The sequence below is a fragment of the Heterodontus francisci genome, chromosome 22 (genome assembly GCF_036365525.1).
Source record: "Heterodontus francisci isolate sHetFra1 chromosome 22, sHetFra1.hap1, whole genome shotgun sequence".
Classification (NCBI taxonomy): domain Eukaryota; kingdom Metazoa; phylum Chordata; class Chondrichthyes; order Heterodontiformes; family Heterodontidae; genus Heterodontus; species Heterodontus francisci.
This window is the reverse complement of record NC_090392.1, coordinates 41547593-41566225: the sequence shown is the minus strand read 5'-3', so window position 1 is coordinate 41566225 and position 18633 is coordinate 41547593. Positions and strand designations below refer to the sequence as shown.

The window sequence follows — 18633 nt, the reverse complement described above, 5'->3', positions numbered from 1 at the left end:
CATTGCTGCAGTGGATCTTGTAGATCCACTGCTGCCGCTGTGTGTCAGTGGTGGAGGAAGTGAGTGTTTGTGGAAGGGGTGCCAATCAAGTGGGTTAGATTAGATTAGATTAGAGATACAGCACTGAAACAGGCCCTTCGGCCCACCGAGTCTGTGTCGAACATCAACCACCCATTTAGACTAATCCTACACTAATCCCATATTCCTACCAAACATCCCCACCTGTCCCTATATTTCCCTACCTCCTACCTATACTAGTGACAATTTATAATGGCCAATTTACCTATCAACCTGCAAGTCTTTTGGCTTGTGGGAGGAAACCGGAGCACCCGGAGAAAACCCACGCAGACACAGGGAGAACTTGCAAACTCCACACAGGCAGTACCCGGAATCGAACCCGGGTCCCTGGAGCTGTGAGGCTGCGGTGCTAACCACTGCGCCACTGTGCGGGTTGCTTTGTCCCGGATGGTGTCGAGCTTCTTGAGTGTTGTTGGAGCTGCACCCATTCAGGCAAGTGGAGAGTATTCGATTACACACCTGACTTGTACCTTGTAGATGGTGGACAGGCTTTGGGTAGTCAGGAGGTGAGCTAGGTGCCGCAGGATTACTAGCCTCTGACCTGCTTTTGTAGCCATGGTATTCATATGGCTACTCCAGTTCATTTTCCAGTCAATGGAAACCCCCAGCATGTTGATAGTGGGGGATTCAGCAATCATAATGCCATTGAATGTCAAGGGGAGATGGTTAGATTCTCTCTTGTTGGAGATGGTCATTGGCTGGCACTTGTGTGGCTCAAATGTTACTTGCCACTTATCAGCCCAAGCCTGGATATTGTCCAGGTCTTGCTGCATTTCTGTATAGACTGCTTCAGTATCTGAGGAGTCGTGAATGGTGCTGAACATTGTGCAATCATCAGCAAACATCCCCACTTCTGACCTTATGATTGAAGAAAGATCATTGATGAATCATCTGAAGATGGTTGGGCCTAGGACACAAACCTGAGGAACTCCTGCAGTGATGTCCTGGAGCTCAGATGATTGACCTCCAACAAGCACAACTATCTTCCTTTGTGCTCGGTACGATTCCAACCAGCGGAGAGTTTCCTCCCTGATTCCCATTGACTCCAGTTTTGCTAGGGCTCCTTGATGCCACACTCAGTCAAATGCTGCCTTGATGTCAAGGGCAGTCACTCTCACCTCACCTCTTGAGTTCAGATCTTTTTTCCATGTTTGAACCAAGGCTGTAACGAAGTCGGGGCTGAGTGGCCCTGGCGGAACCTGAACCGAGTCTCACTGAGCAGGTTATTGCTAAACAAGTGTCGCTTGATAGCACTGTTGACGACACCTTCCATCACTTTACTGATGATTGAGAGTAGACTGATGGGGCAGTAATTATGGGGTTGGACCTGACCAGCTTTCTGTGTACAGGAGATACCTGGGCAGTTTTCCACATTGCCGGGTAGATGCCAGTGTTGTAGTTGTACTGGAACAGCTTGGCTAAGGGCGTGGCAAGTTCTGGAGCACAGGTCTTCAGTACTATTGCCGGAATATTGTCAGGGCCCATAGCCTTTGCAGTATCCAGTACCTTCAGTTGTTTCTTGACATCACGCGGAGTGAATCGAATTGGCTGAAGTCTGGCATCTGTGATGCTGGGGACTTCAGGAGAAGCCCAAGATGGATCATCAACCCGGCACTGCTGGCTGAAGATTGTTGCAAATGCTTCAGCCTTATCTTTTGCACTGATGTACTGGGCTCCCCCATCATTGAGGAAGGGGATATTTGTGGAACCACGTCCTCCAGTTAGTTGTTTAATTGTCCACCACCATTCACGATTGGATGTGGCACGATTGCAGAGCTTAGATCTGATACGTTGGTTATGGGATCGCTTAGCTCTGTCTATCCCATGCTGCTTACACAGTTTGGCATGCAAGTAGTCCTGGGTTGTAGCTTCACCAGGTTGACACCTCATTTTGAGGTATGTCTGGTGCTGCTCCTGACATGCCCTCCTGCACTCTTCATTGAACCAGGTTGGTCTCCCGGCTTGATGATAATGGTAGAGTGGGGGATATGCTGGGCCATGAGGTTACAGATGGTGGTTGATTACAATTCTGCTGCTGATGGTCCACAATGCCTCATTAATGGCCAGTTTTGCATTGCTAGATCTGTTCAAAATTTATCCCATTTAGCACAGTGGTAGTGCCACACAAGATGGAGGGTATCCCAAATGTGACGGTGGGACTTCGTCTCCACAAGGACTGTGCAGTGGTCACTCCTACCAATACAGTCATGGACAGAAACATCTGCGGCAGGCAGATTGGCGAGGACGAGGTCAAGCATGTTTTTCCCTCTTGGTTACATCACCACCTGCCGCATACCCAGTCTATCAGCTATGTCCTTTAGGACTTGGCCAGCTCAGTCAGCAGTGGTGCGACTGAGCCATTCTTGGTGACGGACATTGAAGTACCCCACCTGGAGTGCATTCTGTGCCCTTGCCACCCTCACTGCTTCCTTTAAGTACTGTTTAACATGGAGGAGTACTGATTCATCAGCTGAGGGAGGGCAGTAGGTGGTAATCAGCAACTCCTTTGCGACTGTATACCACTGTGCCACCGCCTCTGATGGGTCTATCCTTCCGGTGGGACAGGACATACCTGGGGCTGGTGATGGTGGTGTCTGGGACATTGTCTGCCAGGTATGATTCAGTGAGTATAACTAAGTCAGGCTGTGCCTTACTAGTCTGTGGGACAGCTCTCCCAACTTTGGCACAAACCCCCAGATGAAACCATCAAATCCCATCAAACCATCAACGTCCAAACCCCAACAAACCATCAAACTCTATCACACCATCAAACCCCATCAAATCCCATCTCATCACACCATCAAACCCCATCAAACACTATCAAACGCCAAGAAACCCGGTCAAGCCCGATCAAACCATCAAAACCCATCAAAGGCCATGAAACTATCAAACCCTATCAAACCATCAAACCCAATCAAACCATCAAATCCCTTCAAACCATCAAATCCCATAAAACCATCAAGTCCCATAAAACCATCAAGTCCCAACAAACCCCAGCAAACCATCAAACCCCATCAAATCATCAAACCCCATCAAGCCATCAATTCCCATCAATCCCCATCAAATCCCATTGAACACAATCAAATCCCATGAAACCCCGTCAAAGCATCAAACCCCATCAAACCATCAAATCCCATAAAACCATCAAATCCCATCAAACCCCAACAAACCAGCAAATCCCATTAAATCATCAAATCCCATCAAACACCATCAACCTATCAAATCCCTTCAAACTATCAAACTCCATCAAATCATCAAATCCCATCGCACCATCAAACCCCGTCCACCAGCAAATCCCATCAAACCTGATCAAACCGTCAAATCCCATCAAACCATCAAATCCCATGTAACTCCATCTAACCCCATCAAACCTCATCAAACCATCAAATCCCTTCACACCATCAAACCACATCACACCATCAAACTCCATCAAACCCCATCACACCATTAAACCCCATCAAACCCCAACAAACCATCAAACCCCATCAAACCCTATTAAACCCCATAAAATCATCAAACCCCATCAAATCATCAAACCCCATCAAACCATCGATTCCCATCAATCCATTAATTACCACCAAACCCCATCAAATCCCATCAAACACAATCAAATCCTATGAAACCCCGTCAATCCATCAAACCCCAACAAACCATCAAATCCCAAAAAACCATTAAACCCCATCAAACCATTAAACCCCAGCAAACCATCAAACCCCATCAAATCATCAAACTCCATCAATCCATCAATTCCCACCAAACCCCATCAAACACAATCAAATCCCATGAAACCCCGACAGTCCATCAAACCCCAACAAACCATCACATCCCATAACACCATCAAATTCCACCAAACCCCATCAAATCCCATTGAACACAATCAAATCCCATGAAACCCCGTCAATCCATCAAATCCCATCAAACCATCAAATCCCATAAAAACATCAAATTCCATCAAACCCCAAGAAACCAGCAAATTCCATTAAACCATCAAATCCCATCAAACACCATCAACCTATCAAATCCCTTCAAACTATCAAACCCCATCAAACTATCAATTCCCATCGGACTATCAAATCCCATAAAACCCCATCAAACCACCAAACCCCATTCAAACCATCAAATCCCATCAAACCACATCAAACTCCATCACATCCCATCAGACCATCAAATCCCATCAAGCCACATCAAACCCCATCACATTCCATCAGACCATCAAATCCCATCACACCATCAAACCCCATCCACCATCAGATGCCCTCAAACCCGATCAAACTGTCAAATCCCGTCAAACCATCAATCCCCATCAAATCCCATCAAGCCATAAAATCCCATCAAACCCCATCAAATCCCATCAAACCCCTTCACACCACCAAACCCCATCACACCATTAAACCCCATCAAACCATCAAATCCCATCACACCATCAAACCCCATCCACCATCAGATCCCATCTAACCATCAAATCCCATCAAACCGTCAAACCATCAAACCCCATCACACTATCAAATCCCATCAAACCCCATGAAACCATCAAGCCCCAACAAGCTATTAAACCTCATCACACCATCAAATCCCATCAAACCTCATCAAACCACATCAAACCCCATCACATCCGATCAGACCATCAAATACCATCAAACCATCAAATCCCATCAAACCAGCAAATCCCATCAAACTCCATCAAACCATCAAATCCCAAACATTCAAACACATTCAAACCATCAAATCCCATCAAACACCATCAAACCATCAAATCATAGCAAACCCCATCAAAACATAAAACTGCACCAAACCCCATCAAGTCACCAAACCCCATCAAATCCCATCAAGCCATCAAATCACATCAAACCACAAATCCCATCAAAGCATCAAACACGATCAAACCCCGTCAAATCAACAAATGCCATCAAACCATCAAATCCTATCAAACCCCATCAAAACATCAAATACTATCAAGCCATCAAATCCCACCAAACCATCAAATCCCATCAAATCGCATCAAAACATAAAACTGCACCAAACCCCATCAAGTCACCAAATCCCATCAAGCCATCAAACCACCAAATCCCATCAAAGCATCAAACACGATCAAACCCCGTCAAACCAACAAATGCCATCAAACCATCAAGTCCTATCAAACCATCAAACCTCAACAAAACATCAAATACCATCAAATCCCATCAATCACCATCAAAACATCAAATACCATCAAATCCCATCAATCACCATCAAACCATCAAATCAGAGCAAACCCCATCAAAACATAAAACTGCACCAAACCCCATCAAGTCACCAAATCCCATCAAGCCATCAAACCCCAGCAAACACCACCAAACCATCAACACCATCATACCATCAAATTCCATCAAACCACCAAACCGCAACAAACCATCAAATCCCATCAAACTATCAAATCCCATCAAACCATCCAAACTCTTCATACCATCAAACCCCATCAGCCCCCATCACACCATTAAACCCCATCAAACCATCAAATCCCATCGCACAATCAAGTTCCTTCACACCATTAAACCCCATCAAACCAGCGAACCCCATCAAACCCCATCACACCACCAAACCCCATCAAATCCCATCACACCATCAAACACCATCAAAGCCCATCAAGCTCTCAATTGCCATCAAACCATCTAAGCCCATCAAACCATCAAAACCCACCAAACCCCATCAAACCATCAAATCCCATCAAGCCATCAAATCCTATCAAACCATCAAATCCTATCAAACCTTCAAATCCTACCAAACTATCAAATACCATCAAACACGATCAAACCCCATCAAAGCATCAAATCCTATCAAAACATCAAATCCCATCAGACCATCAAACCACCAACCACATCAAACCATCAAAATGCATCAAACAATCAAACCCCAGCAAACACCATCAAACCATCAAAATGCATCATACCATCAAATTCCATCAAACCACCAAACCGCAACAAACCATCAAATCCCATCAAACTATCAAATCCCATCAAACCATCCAAACTCTTCATACCGTCAAACCCCATCAGCCCCCATCACACCATTAAACCCCATCAAACCATCAAATCCCATCGCACAATCAAGTTCCTTCACACCATTAAACCCCATCAAACCAGCGAACCCCATCAAACCCCATCACACCACCAAACCCCATCAAATCCCATCACACCATCAAACACCATCAAAGCCCATCAAGCTCTCAATTGTCATCAAACCATCTAAGCCCATCAAACCATCAAAACTCACCAAACCCCATCAAACCATCAAATCCCATCAAGCCATCAAATCCAATCAAACCATCAAATCCTATCAAACCTTCAAATCCTACCAAACTATCAAATACCATCAAACACGATCAAACCCCATCAAAGCACCAAATCCTATCAAACCATCAAATACCATCAAACTATCAAATGCCATCAAACCATCAAATCCTATCAAAACATCAAATCCCATCAAACCATCAAATCCTATCAAACCACCAACCCCATCAAACCATCAAAATGCATCAAACAAACAAACCCCATCAAACACTACCAAACCATCAACACCATAATACCATCAAATCCCATCAAATCCCATCAAACAATCCAAACCCATCAGACCATCAAACCCCATCAAACCAGATCAAAACATCAAACCCCAACAAACCATCAAATCCTATCAAACCATCAAATCCCATCAAACCACCAAACCCCATCAAACCATCAAAACGCATCAAACAAACAAACCCCATCAAACACTACCAAACCATCAACACCATAATACCATCAAATCCCATCAAACCACCAAATCCCATCAAAGCATCAAACACGATCAACACCGTCAAGCCATCAAATCCCACCAAACCATCAAATCCCATCAAATCGCAACAATCAAACCCCAGCAAACACCACCAAACCATCAACACCATCATACCATCAAATTCCATCATACCATCAAATCCCATCAAACCATCAAATCCTATCAAACCTTCAAATCCTACCAAACTATCAAATACCATCAAACACGATCAAACCCCATCAAAGCATCAATCCCCATCAAACCATCAAATCCCATCAAACCTTCAAATCCTATCAAACCATCAAATACCATCAAATCCTATCAAACCATCAAATCCTATCAAACCACCAACCCCATCAAACCATCAAAATGCATCAAACAAACAAACCCCATCAAACACTACCAAACCATCAACACCATAATACCATCAAATCCCATCAAACCATCAAATCCCATCAAACAATCCAAACCCATCAGACCATCAAACCCCATCAAACCAGATCAAAACATCAAACCCCAACAAACCATCAAATCCTATCAAGCCATCAAATCCCATCAAACCAGCAAACCCCATCAAACCATCAAAATGCATCAAACAAACAAACCCCATCAAACATTACCAAACCATCAACACCATAATACCATCAAATACCATCAAATCCCATCAAACCATCAAATCCCATCAAAGCCCATCTAACTATCAAATCCCATCAAACTAGCAAACCCCATCAAACCATCAAACCCCGTCAAACTATCAAACATCGTCAAACCATCAAACACTGTCAAACCATCAAAACCCATAAAACCTTCAACTCCCATCTAACCCCATCAAACCATCAAACCCGATCAAACAATCAAATCGCATCAAACCCTCAAACCATCAAGTCGCATCAAACCATCAATGCCCATCAAACCCCTTCACACCATTAAACCCCATCACACCTTCAAACCCCTTCAAATCATCACATCCCATCAAACCATCAAACCCCATCAAACCAGCGAACCCCATCAAACTCCATCACACCATCAAATCCCATCGCACCATCAAGCCCCATCAAACCATCAAATCCCATCAAACTCCATCAAACCATCAAATCCAATCACATCATCAAACCCCATCAAACCACTAAATCCCAACAAACCACCAAACATGATCAAATCCCATCAAACCATCAAATACCATCAAACAATCAAATCCCATCAAACCATCAAATACCATCAAACAATCAAATCCCATCAAACCCCATCAAATCCCACATAGGCCCTTCACACCATCAAACCCCATCACACCATTAAACCCCATCAAACCCCATCAAACCATCAAAGCCCATGAAAACACATCAAACCCCAACAAACCATCAAACACCATCAAACTATCAAACCCCATCACACTATCAAATCCCATCAAACCCCATGAAACCATCAAGCCCCAACAGGCTATTAAACCTCATCACACCATCAAATCCCACCAAACCTCATCAAACCACATCAAACCCCATCACATCCGATCAGACCATCAAATTCCATCAAACCATCAAATCCCATCAAACCAGCAAATCCCATCAAACTCCATCAAACCATCAAATCACAAACATTCAAACACATTCAAACCATCAAACACCATCAAACCATCAAATCATAGCAAACCCCATCAAAACATAAAACTGCACCAAACCCCATCAAGTCACCAAACTCCATCAAATCCCATCAAGCCATCAAATCACATCAAACCACCAAATCCCATCAAAGCATCAAATCCTATCAAACCCCATCAAACCATCAAATCCCATCAAGCCATCAAATCCTATCAAACTATCAAATCCTATCAAACCATCAAATCCTATCAAACCTTCAAATCCTACCAAACTATCAAATACCATCAAACACAATCAAACATCATCAAATCATCAAATCCTATCAAACCATCAAATACCATCAAACTATCAAATGCCATCAAACCATCAAATCCTATCAAAACATCAAATCCCATCAGACCATCAAACCCCATCAAACCACCAACCACATCAAACCATCAAAATGCATCAAACAATCAAACCCCAGCAAACACCACCAAACCATCAACACCATCATACCATCAAATTCCATCAAACCACCAAACCGCAACAAACCATCAAATCCCATCAAACTATCAAATCCCATCAAACCATCCAAACTCTTCATACCATCAAACCCCATCAGCCCCCATCACACCATTAAACCCCATCAAACCATCAAATCCCATCGCACAATCAAGTTCCTTCACACCATTAAACCCCATCAAACCAGCGAACCCCATCAAACCCCATCACACCACCAAACCCCATCAAATCCCATCACACCATCAAACACCATCAAAGCCCATCAAGCTCTCAATTGCCATCAAACCATCAAATCCCATCAAGCCATCAAATCCTATCAAGCCATAAAATCCTATCAAACCTTCAAATCCTACCAAACTATCAAATACCATCAAACACGATCAAACCCCATCAAAGCATCAAATCCTATCAAACCATCAAATACCATCAAACTATCAAATGCCATCAAAACATCAAATCCCATCAGACCATCAAACCCCATCAAACCACCAACCACATCAAACCATCAAAATGCATCAAACAAACAAACCCCATCAAACACTACCAAACCATCAACACCATAATACCATCAAATCCCATCAAACCATCAAATCCCATCAAACAATCCAAACCCATCAGACCATCAAACCCCATCAAACCAGATCAAAACATCAAACCCCAACAAACCATCAAATCCTATCAAACCATCAAATCCCATCAAACCACCAAACCCCATCAAACCATCAAAACGCATCAAACAAACAAACCCCATCAAACACTACCAAACCATCAACACCATAATACCATCAAATCCCATCAAACAATCTTAACACATCAGACCATCAAACCCCATCAGCCCCCATCACACCATCAAAACTGTTTAAACGATCAAATCCGATCAAACCATCAATTCCCATTACACCATCAATTCCCATCACACCAACAAATCCCACCAAACCCCATTAAACCATCAAACCCCAACAAACTACTAAACCTCATCACACCTTCAAACCTCGTCAAACCATCAAATCCCACCGAACTCCATCAAACCATCAAATCCAATCACATCATCAAACCCCATCAAACCACTAAATCCCAACAAACCACCAAACATGATCAAATCCCATCAAACCATCAAATACCATCAAACAATCAAATCCCATCAAACCCCATCAAATCCCACATAACCCCTTCACACCATCAAACCCCATCACACCATTAAACCCCATCAAACCATCAAACCCCATCAGCCCCCTTCACACCATCAAAGCCCATGAAAACACATCAAGCCCCAACAAGCTATTAAACCTCATCACACCATCAAATCCCATCAAACCTCATCAAACCCCATCACATCCGATCGGACCATCAAATTCCATCAAACCATCAAATCCCATCAATCCAGCAAATCCCATCAAACTCCATCAAAACATCAAATCCCAAACATTCAAACACATTCAAACCATCAAATCCCATCAAACACCATCAAACCATCAAATCATAGCAAACCCCATCAAAACATAAAACTGCACCAAACCCCATCAAAACCCATCAAGCCCTCAAATCACATCAAACCACCAAATCCCATCAAAGCGTCAAACACGATCAACCCCGTCAAACCATCAAATGCCATCAAACCATCAAACCCCATCAAATACTATCAAGCCATCAACTCCCACCAAACCATCAAATCCCATCAAATCGCAACAATCAAACCCCAGCAAACACCACCAAACCATCAACACCATCAAACCATCAAATCCCATCAAACCATCAAATCCTATCAAACCATCAAATCCTATCAAACCTTCAAATCCTACCAAACTATCAAATACCATCAAACACGATCAAACCCCATCAAAGCATCAATCCCCATCAAGCCATCAAATCCCATCAAACCTTCAAATCCTATCAAACCATCAAATACCATCAAACTATCAAATGCCATCAAACCATCAAATCCTATCAAACCACCAACCCCATCAAACCATCAAAATGCATCAAACAAACAAACCCCATCAAACACTACCAAACCATCAACACCATAATACCATCAAATCCCATCAAACCATCAAATCCCATCAAACAATCCAAACCCATCAGACCATCAAACCCCATCAAACCAGATCAAAACATCAAACCCCAACAAACCATCAAATCCTATCAAGCCATCAAATCCCATCAAACCACCAAACCCCATCAAACCATCAAAATGCATCAAACAAACAAACCCCATCAAACATTACCAAACCATCAACACCATAATACCATCAAATACCATCAAATCCCATCAAACCATCAAATCCCATCAAAGCCCATCTAACTATCAAATCCCATCAAACTAGCAAACCCCATCAAACCATAAAACCCCGTCAAACTATCAAACATCGTCAAACCATCAAACACTGTCAAACCATCAAAACCCATAAAACCTTCAACTCCCATCTAACCCCATCAAACCATCAAACCCGATCAAACAATCAAATCGCATCAAACCCTCAAACCATCAAGTCGCATCAAACCATCAATTCCCATCAAACCCCTTCACACCATTAAACCCCATCACACCTTCAAACCCCTTCAAATCATCACATCCCATCAAACCATCAAACCCCATCAAACCAGCGAACCCCATCAAACTCCATCACACCATCAAATCCCATCGCACCATCAAGCCCCATCAAACCATCAAATCCCATCAAACTATCAAATCCCACCAAACTCCATCAAACCATCAAATCCAATCACATCATCAAACCCCATCAAACCACTAAATCCCAACAAACCACAAAACATGATCAAATCCCATCAAACCATCAAATACCATCAAACAATCAAATCCCATCAAACCATCAAATCCCACATAACCCCTTCACACCATCAATCCCCATCACACCATTAAACCCCATCAAACCCCATCAGCCCCCTTCACACCATCAAAGCCCATGAAAACACATCAAACCCCAACAATCCATCAAACACCATCAAACCATCAAACCCCATCACACTATCAAATCCCATCAAACCCCATGATACCATCAAGCCCCAACAAGCTATTAAACCTCATCACACCATCAAATCCCATCAAACCTCATCAAACCCCATCAAACCCCATCACATCCGATCGGACCATCAAATTCCATCAAACCATCAAGTCCCACCAAACCATCAAATCCCATCAAATCGCATCAATCAAACCCCAGCAAACACCATCAAACCATCAAATCCCATCAAAGCATCAAATCCCATCAAAGCATCAAATCCTATCAAACCTCCAAATCCTACCAAACTATCAAATACCATCAAACACAATCAAACCCCATCAAAGCATCAAACCATCAAATCCCATCAAACCTTCAAATCCTATCAAACCATCAAATACCATCATCCCATCAAATCCTATCAAAACATCAAATCCCATCAGATCATCAAACCCCATCAAACCACCAACCCCATCAAACCATCAAAATGCATCAAACAAACAAACCCCATCAAACACTACCAAACCATCAACACCATAATACCATCAAATCCCATTAAACCATCAAATCCCATCAAACAATCCAAACCCATCAGACCATCAAACCAGATCAAAACATCAAACCCCAACAAACCATCAAATCCTATCAAACCATCAAATCCCATCAAACCACCAAACCCCATCAAACCATCAAAACGCATCAAACAAACAAACCCCATCAAACACTACCAAACCATCAACACCATAATACCATCAAATCCCATCAAACCATCAAATCCCATCAAACAATCTTCACACATCAGACCATCAAACCCTATCAGCCCCCATCACACCATCAAAACCCATCAAACCATCAAATCTCATCAAACCAGCGAACCCCATCAAACTCCATCACACCATCGCACCATCAAGCCCCATTAAACCATCAAATCCCATCAAACAATCCAAACCCATCAGACCATCAAACCCCATCAAACCAGATCAAAACATCAAACCCCAACAAACCATCAAATCCTATCAAGCCATCAAATCCCATCAAACCACCAAACCCCATCAAACCATCAAAACGCATCAAACAAACAAACCCAATCAAACATTACCAAACCATCAACACCATAATACAATCAAATCCAATCAAATCCCATCAAACAATCAAAGTCGATCAAACGATCAAATCCAATCAAAGCCAATCTAACTATCAAATCCCATCAAACGAGCAAACCCCATCAAACCCGTCAAACTATCAAACATCGTCAAACCATCAAGTCGCATCAAACCATCAATTCCCATCAAACCACTTCACACAATCAAACCCAATCACACCATTAAACCCATAAAACCTTCAACTCCCATCCAACCCCATCAAACCATCAAACCCGATCAAACAATCAAATCCCATCAAACCCTCAAAGCATCAAGTCGCATCAAACCATCAATTCCCATCAAACCCCTTCACACAATCAAACCCAATCACACCATCAAAACCCATAAAACCTTCAACTCCCATCTAACCCCATCAAACCATCAAACCCGATCAAACAATCAAATCGCATCAAACCCTCAAACCATCAAGTCGCATCAAACCATCAATTCCCATCAAACCCCTTCACACCATTAAACCCCATCACACCTTCAAACCCCTTCACACCATTAAACCCCATCACACCTTCAAACCCCTTCAAATCATCACATCCAATTAAAACTATCAAACCCTATCAAACCAGCGAACCCCATCAAACTCAATCACACCATCAAACCCGATCAAATCCCATCGCACCATCAAGCCATATCAAACGATCAAATCCCACCAAACTCCATCAAACCATCAAATCCAATCACATCATCAAACCCCATCAAACCACTAAATCCCAACAAACCACCAAACATGATCAAATCCTATTCTTTCTTTTGGGCCTCCTTATCTCGAGAGACAATGGATACGCGCCTGGAGGTGGTCAGTGGTTTGTGAAGCAGCGCCTGGAGTGGCTATAAAGGCCAATTCTGGAGTGACAGGCTCTTCCACAGGTGCTGCAGAGAAATTTGTTTGTTGGGGCTGTTGCACAGTTGGCTCTCCCCTTGCGCCTCTGTCTTTTTTCCTGCCAACTACTAAGTCTCTTCGACTCGCCACAATTTAGCCCTGTCTTTATGGCTGCCCGCCAGCTCTGGCGAATGCTGGCAACTGACTCCCACGACTTGTGATCAATGTCACACGATTTCATGTCGCGTTTGCAGACGTCTTTATAACGGAGACATGGACGGCCGGTGGGTCTGATACCAGTGGCGAGCTCGCTGTACAATGTGTCTTTGGGGATCCTGCCATCTTCCATGCGGCTCACATGGCCAAGCCATCTCAAGCGCCGCTGACTCAGTAGTGTGTATAAGCTGGGGGTGTTGGCCGCTTCAAGGACTTCTGTGTTGGAGATATAGTCCTGCCACCTGATGCCAAGTATTCTCCGAAGGCAGCGAAGATGGAATGAATTGAGACGTCGCTCTTGGCTGGCATACGTTGTCCAGGCCTCGCTGCCGTAGAGCAAGGTACTGAGGACACAGGCCTGATACACTCGGACTTTTGTGTTCCGTGTCAGTGCGCCATTTTCCCACACTCTCTTGGCCAGTCTGGACATAGCAGTGGAAGCCTTACCCATGCGCTTGTTGATTTCTGCATCTAGAGACAGGTTACTGGTGATAGTTGAGCCTAGGTAGGTGAACTCTTGAACCACTTCCAGAGCGTGGTCGCCAATATTGATGGATGGAGCATTTCTGACATCCTGCCCCATGATGTTCGTTTTCTTGAGGCTGATGGTTAGGCCAAATTCATTGCAGGCAGACGCAAACCTGTCGATGAGACTCTGCAGGCATTCTTCAGTGTGACAAATCAAACCAGATCAAAACATCAAACCCCAACAAACCATCAAATCCTATCAAACCATCAAATCCCATCAAACCACCAAACCCCATCAAACCACCAAACCTCATCAAACCATCAAAACGCATCAAACAAACAAACCCCATCAAACACTACCAAACCATCAACACCATAATACCATCAAATCCCATCAAACCATCAAATCCCATCAAACAATCTTCACACAACAGACCATCAAACCCTATCAGCCCGTTTCACACCATCAAAACCTATCAAACCATCAAATCTCATCAAACCAGCGAACGCCATCAAACTCCATCACACCATCAAACCCCATCAAACCCCATCGCACCATCAAGCCCCATTAAACCATCAAATCCCATCAAACCATCAATTCCCATTACACCATCAATTCCCATTACACCATCAATTCCCATCACACCGACAAATGCCACCAAACCCCATTAAACCATCAAACCCCAACAAACTATTAAACCTCATCACACCATCAAACCTCATCAAGCCATCAAATCCCACCAAACTCGATCAAACCATCAAATCCAATCACATCATCAAACCACGAAATCCCAACAAACCACCAAACATGATCAAATCCCATCAAACCATCAAATACCATCAAACAATCAAATCCCATCAAACCCCATCAAATCCCACATAACCCCTTCACACCATCAAACCCCATCACACCATTAAACCCCATCAAACCCCATCAAACCATCAAACCCCATCAGCCCCCTTCACACCATCAAACCCCAACAAACCATCAAACACCGTCAAACCATCAAACCCCATCACACTATCAAATCCTATCAAACCCCATGAAACCATCAAGCCCCAACAAGCTATTAAACCTCATCACACCATCAAATCCCATCAAACCTCATCAAACCCCATCACATCCGATCAGACCATCAAATCCCATCAAACCATCAAATCCCATCAAACCAGCAAATCCCATCAAACCATCAAATCCCAAACATTCAAACACATTCAAACCATCAAATCCCATCAAACACCATCAAACCATCAAATCATAGTAAACCCGATCAAAACATAAAACTGCACCAAACCCCATCAAGTCACCAAACCCTATCAAATCCGATCAAACCACCAAATCCCATCAAAGCATCAAACACGATCAAACCCCGTCAAACCAACAAATGCCATCAAACCATCAAATCCTATAAAACCCAATCAAAACATCAAATACTATCAAGCCATCAAATCCCACCAAACCATCAAATCCCATCAAATCGCATCAATCAAACCCCAGCGAACACCACCAAACCATCAACACCATCATACCATCAAATTCCATTAAACCACCAAACCGCAACAAACCATCAAATCCCATCAAACTATCAAATCCCATCAAACCATCCAAACTCTTGATACGATCAAACCCCATCAGCCCCAATCACACCATTAAACCCCATCAAACCACTAAATGCCAACAAACCACCAAACATGATCGAACCCCATCAAACCATCAAATGCCCATCAATCCATTAAATCCTATCATACCCATCAAACTCCATCAAACCATCAAATTCCATCAAACCCCATCGCATCATCAAACCATCAAACACTGTCAAACCATCAAACCCCATCAAATGATCACATCCCATCAAACCATCAAACTCCATCAAACAATCAAATCATCAAACCCCATCAAACCATCAAGTCTCATCAAATCCCATCAAACGCCACCACACCATCAAATCATCAACCCCATCAAACCATCAAATCCCATCGCACCATCAAACCCCATCACACTATCAAACCCCATCACACCATCAAAACCCATCAAACCATCAAACTGATTCAAACCAGCAAACCCCATCACACCATCAAATCCCATCAAATCCCATCACACCATCAAACTCCATCAAACGATCAAACCCCATCAAATCATCAATGCTATCAAATCATAACAAACCCCATCAAATCCAATCACATCATCAAACCACTAAATCCCAACAAACCACCAAACATGATCAAACCCCATCAAACCATCAAATGCCATCAATCCATTAAATCCTATCAAATCCCATCAAATCCCATCTAATCCCATCAAAACATCAAACCCCATCAAATCCTATCAAACCATCAAACAAACAAACCCCAACAAACCATCAACACCATCATACCAGCAAATCCCATCAAACCATCAAACCCCATAAACCCAATCAAACAATCAAACCCCAAACACCACCAACCCATCAACACCATCATATCAGCAAATCCCATGAAAACATCAAACCCCATCAAGCCATCAAATCCCATCAAACCATCAAATCCCATCAAACAATCCAAACCCATCAGACCATCAAACCCCATCAAACCAGATCAAAACATCAAACCCCAACAAACCATCAAATCCTATCAAACCATCAAATCCCATCAAACCACCAAACCCCATCAAACCATCAAAACGCATCAAACAAACAAACCCCATCAAACACTACCAAACCATCAACACCATAATACCATCAAATCCCATCAAACCAACAAATCCCATCAAACAATCTTCACACATCAGACCATCAAACCCTGTCAGCCCCCATCACACCATCAAAACCCATCAAACCATCAAATCTCATCAAACCAGCGAACCCCATCAAACTCCATCACACCATCAAGCCCCATTAAACCATCAAATCCCATCAAACAATCCAAACCCATCAGACCATCAAACCCCATCAAACCAGATCAAAACATCAAACCCCAACAAACCATCAAATCCTATCAAGCCATCAAATCCCATCAAACCACCAAACCCCATCAAACCATCAAAACGCATCAAACAAACAAACCCAATCAAACATTACCAAACCATCAACACCATAATACAATCAAATCCAATCAAATCCCATCAAACAATCAAAGTCGATCAAACGATCAAATCCAATCAAAGCCAATCTAACTATCAAATCCCATCAAACGAGCAAACCCCATCAAACCCGTCAAACTATCAAACATCGTCAAACCATCAAGTCGCATCAAACCATCAATTCCCATCAAACCCCTTCACACAATCAAACCCAATCACACCATCAAAACCCATAAAACCTTCAACTCCCATCTAACCCCACCAAACCATCAAACCCGATCAAACAATCAAATCCCATCAAACCCTTAAACCATCAAGTCGCATCAAACCATCAATTCCCATCAAACCCCTTCACACCATTAAACCCCATCACACCTTCAAACCCCTTCACACCATTAAACCCCATCACACCTTCAAACCCCTTCAAATCATCACATCCAATTGCGATAGTGATCACAATTCGGTTAGGTTTACCTTAGCGATGGGCAGGGACAGGTATATACCGCAGGGCAAGAATTATAGCTGGGGGAAAGGAAATTATGACGCGATTAGGCAAGATTTAGGATGTGTAGGATGGGGAAGGAAACTGCAGGGGATGGGCACAAACGAAATGTGGAGCTTATTCAAGGAGCAGCTAATGCGTGTCCTTGATAAGTATGTACCTGTCAGGCAGGGAGGAAGTTGTCGAGCAAGGGAGCCGTGGTTTACTCAAGAAGTTGAAGCGCTTGCCAAGAGGAAGAGGGCGGCTTATGTTAGGATGAGACGTGAAGGCTCAGTTAGGGCGCTTGAGAGTTACAAGCTAGCCAGGAAGGATCTAAAGGGAGGGCTAAGAAGAGCAAGGAGAGGACACGAGAAGTCATTGGCGGATAGGATCAAAGAAAACCCTAAGGCTTTCTATAGGTATATCAGGAATAAACGAATGATAAGAGTTAGAACAGGGCCAATCAAGGATAGTAGTGGGAAGTTGTGTGCGGAATCAGAGGAGATAGGG

The 18633-nt window shown here is 43.2% G+C and overlaps 1 protein-coding gene across 1 annotated transcript; it reads left to right on the top strand.

The window, feature by feature from the left end:
- Positions 1–17057: 17057 nt before the first annotated feature.
- On the top strand, positions 17058–17735 carry LOC137381552 (sporozoite surface protein 2-like). The gene has a single exon (XM_068054248.1). The coding sequence runs from the start codon at positions 17058–17060 to the stop codon at positions 17733–17735; it is 678 nt and encodes a 225-aa protein (XP_067910349.1).
- The last annotated feature ends 898 nt before the right edge of the window (positions 17736–18633 follow it).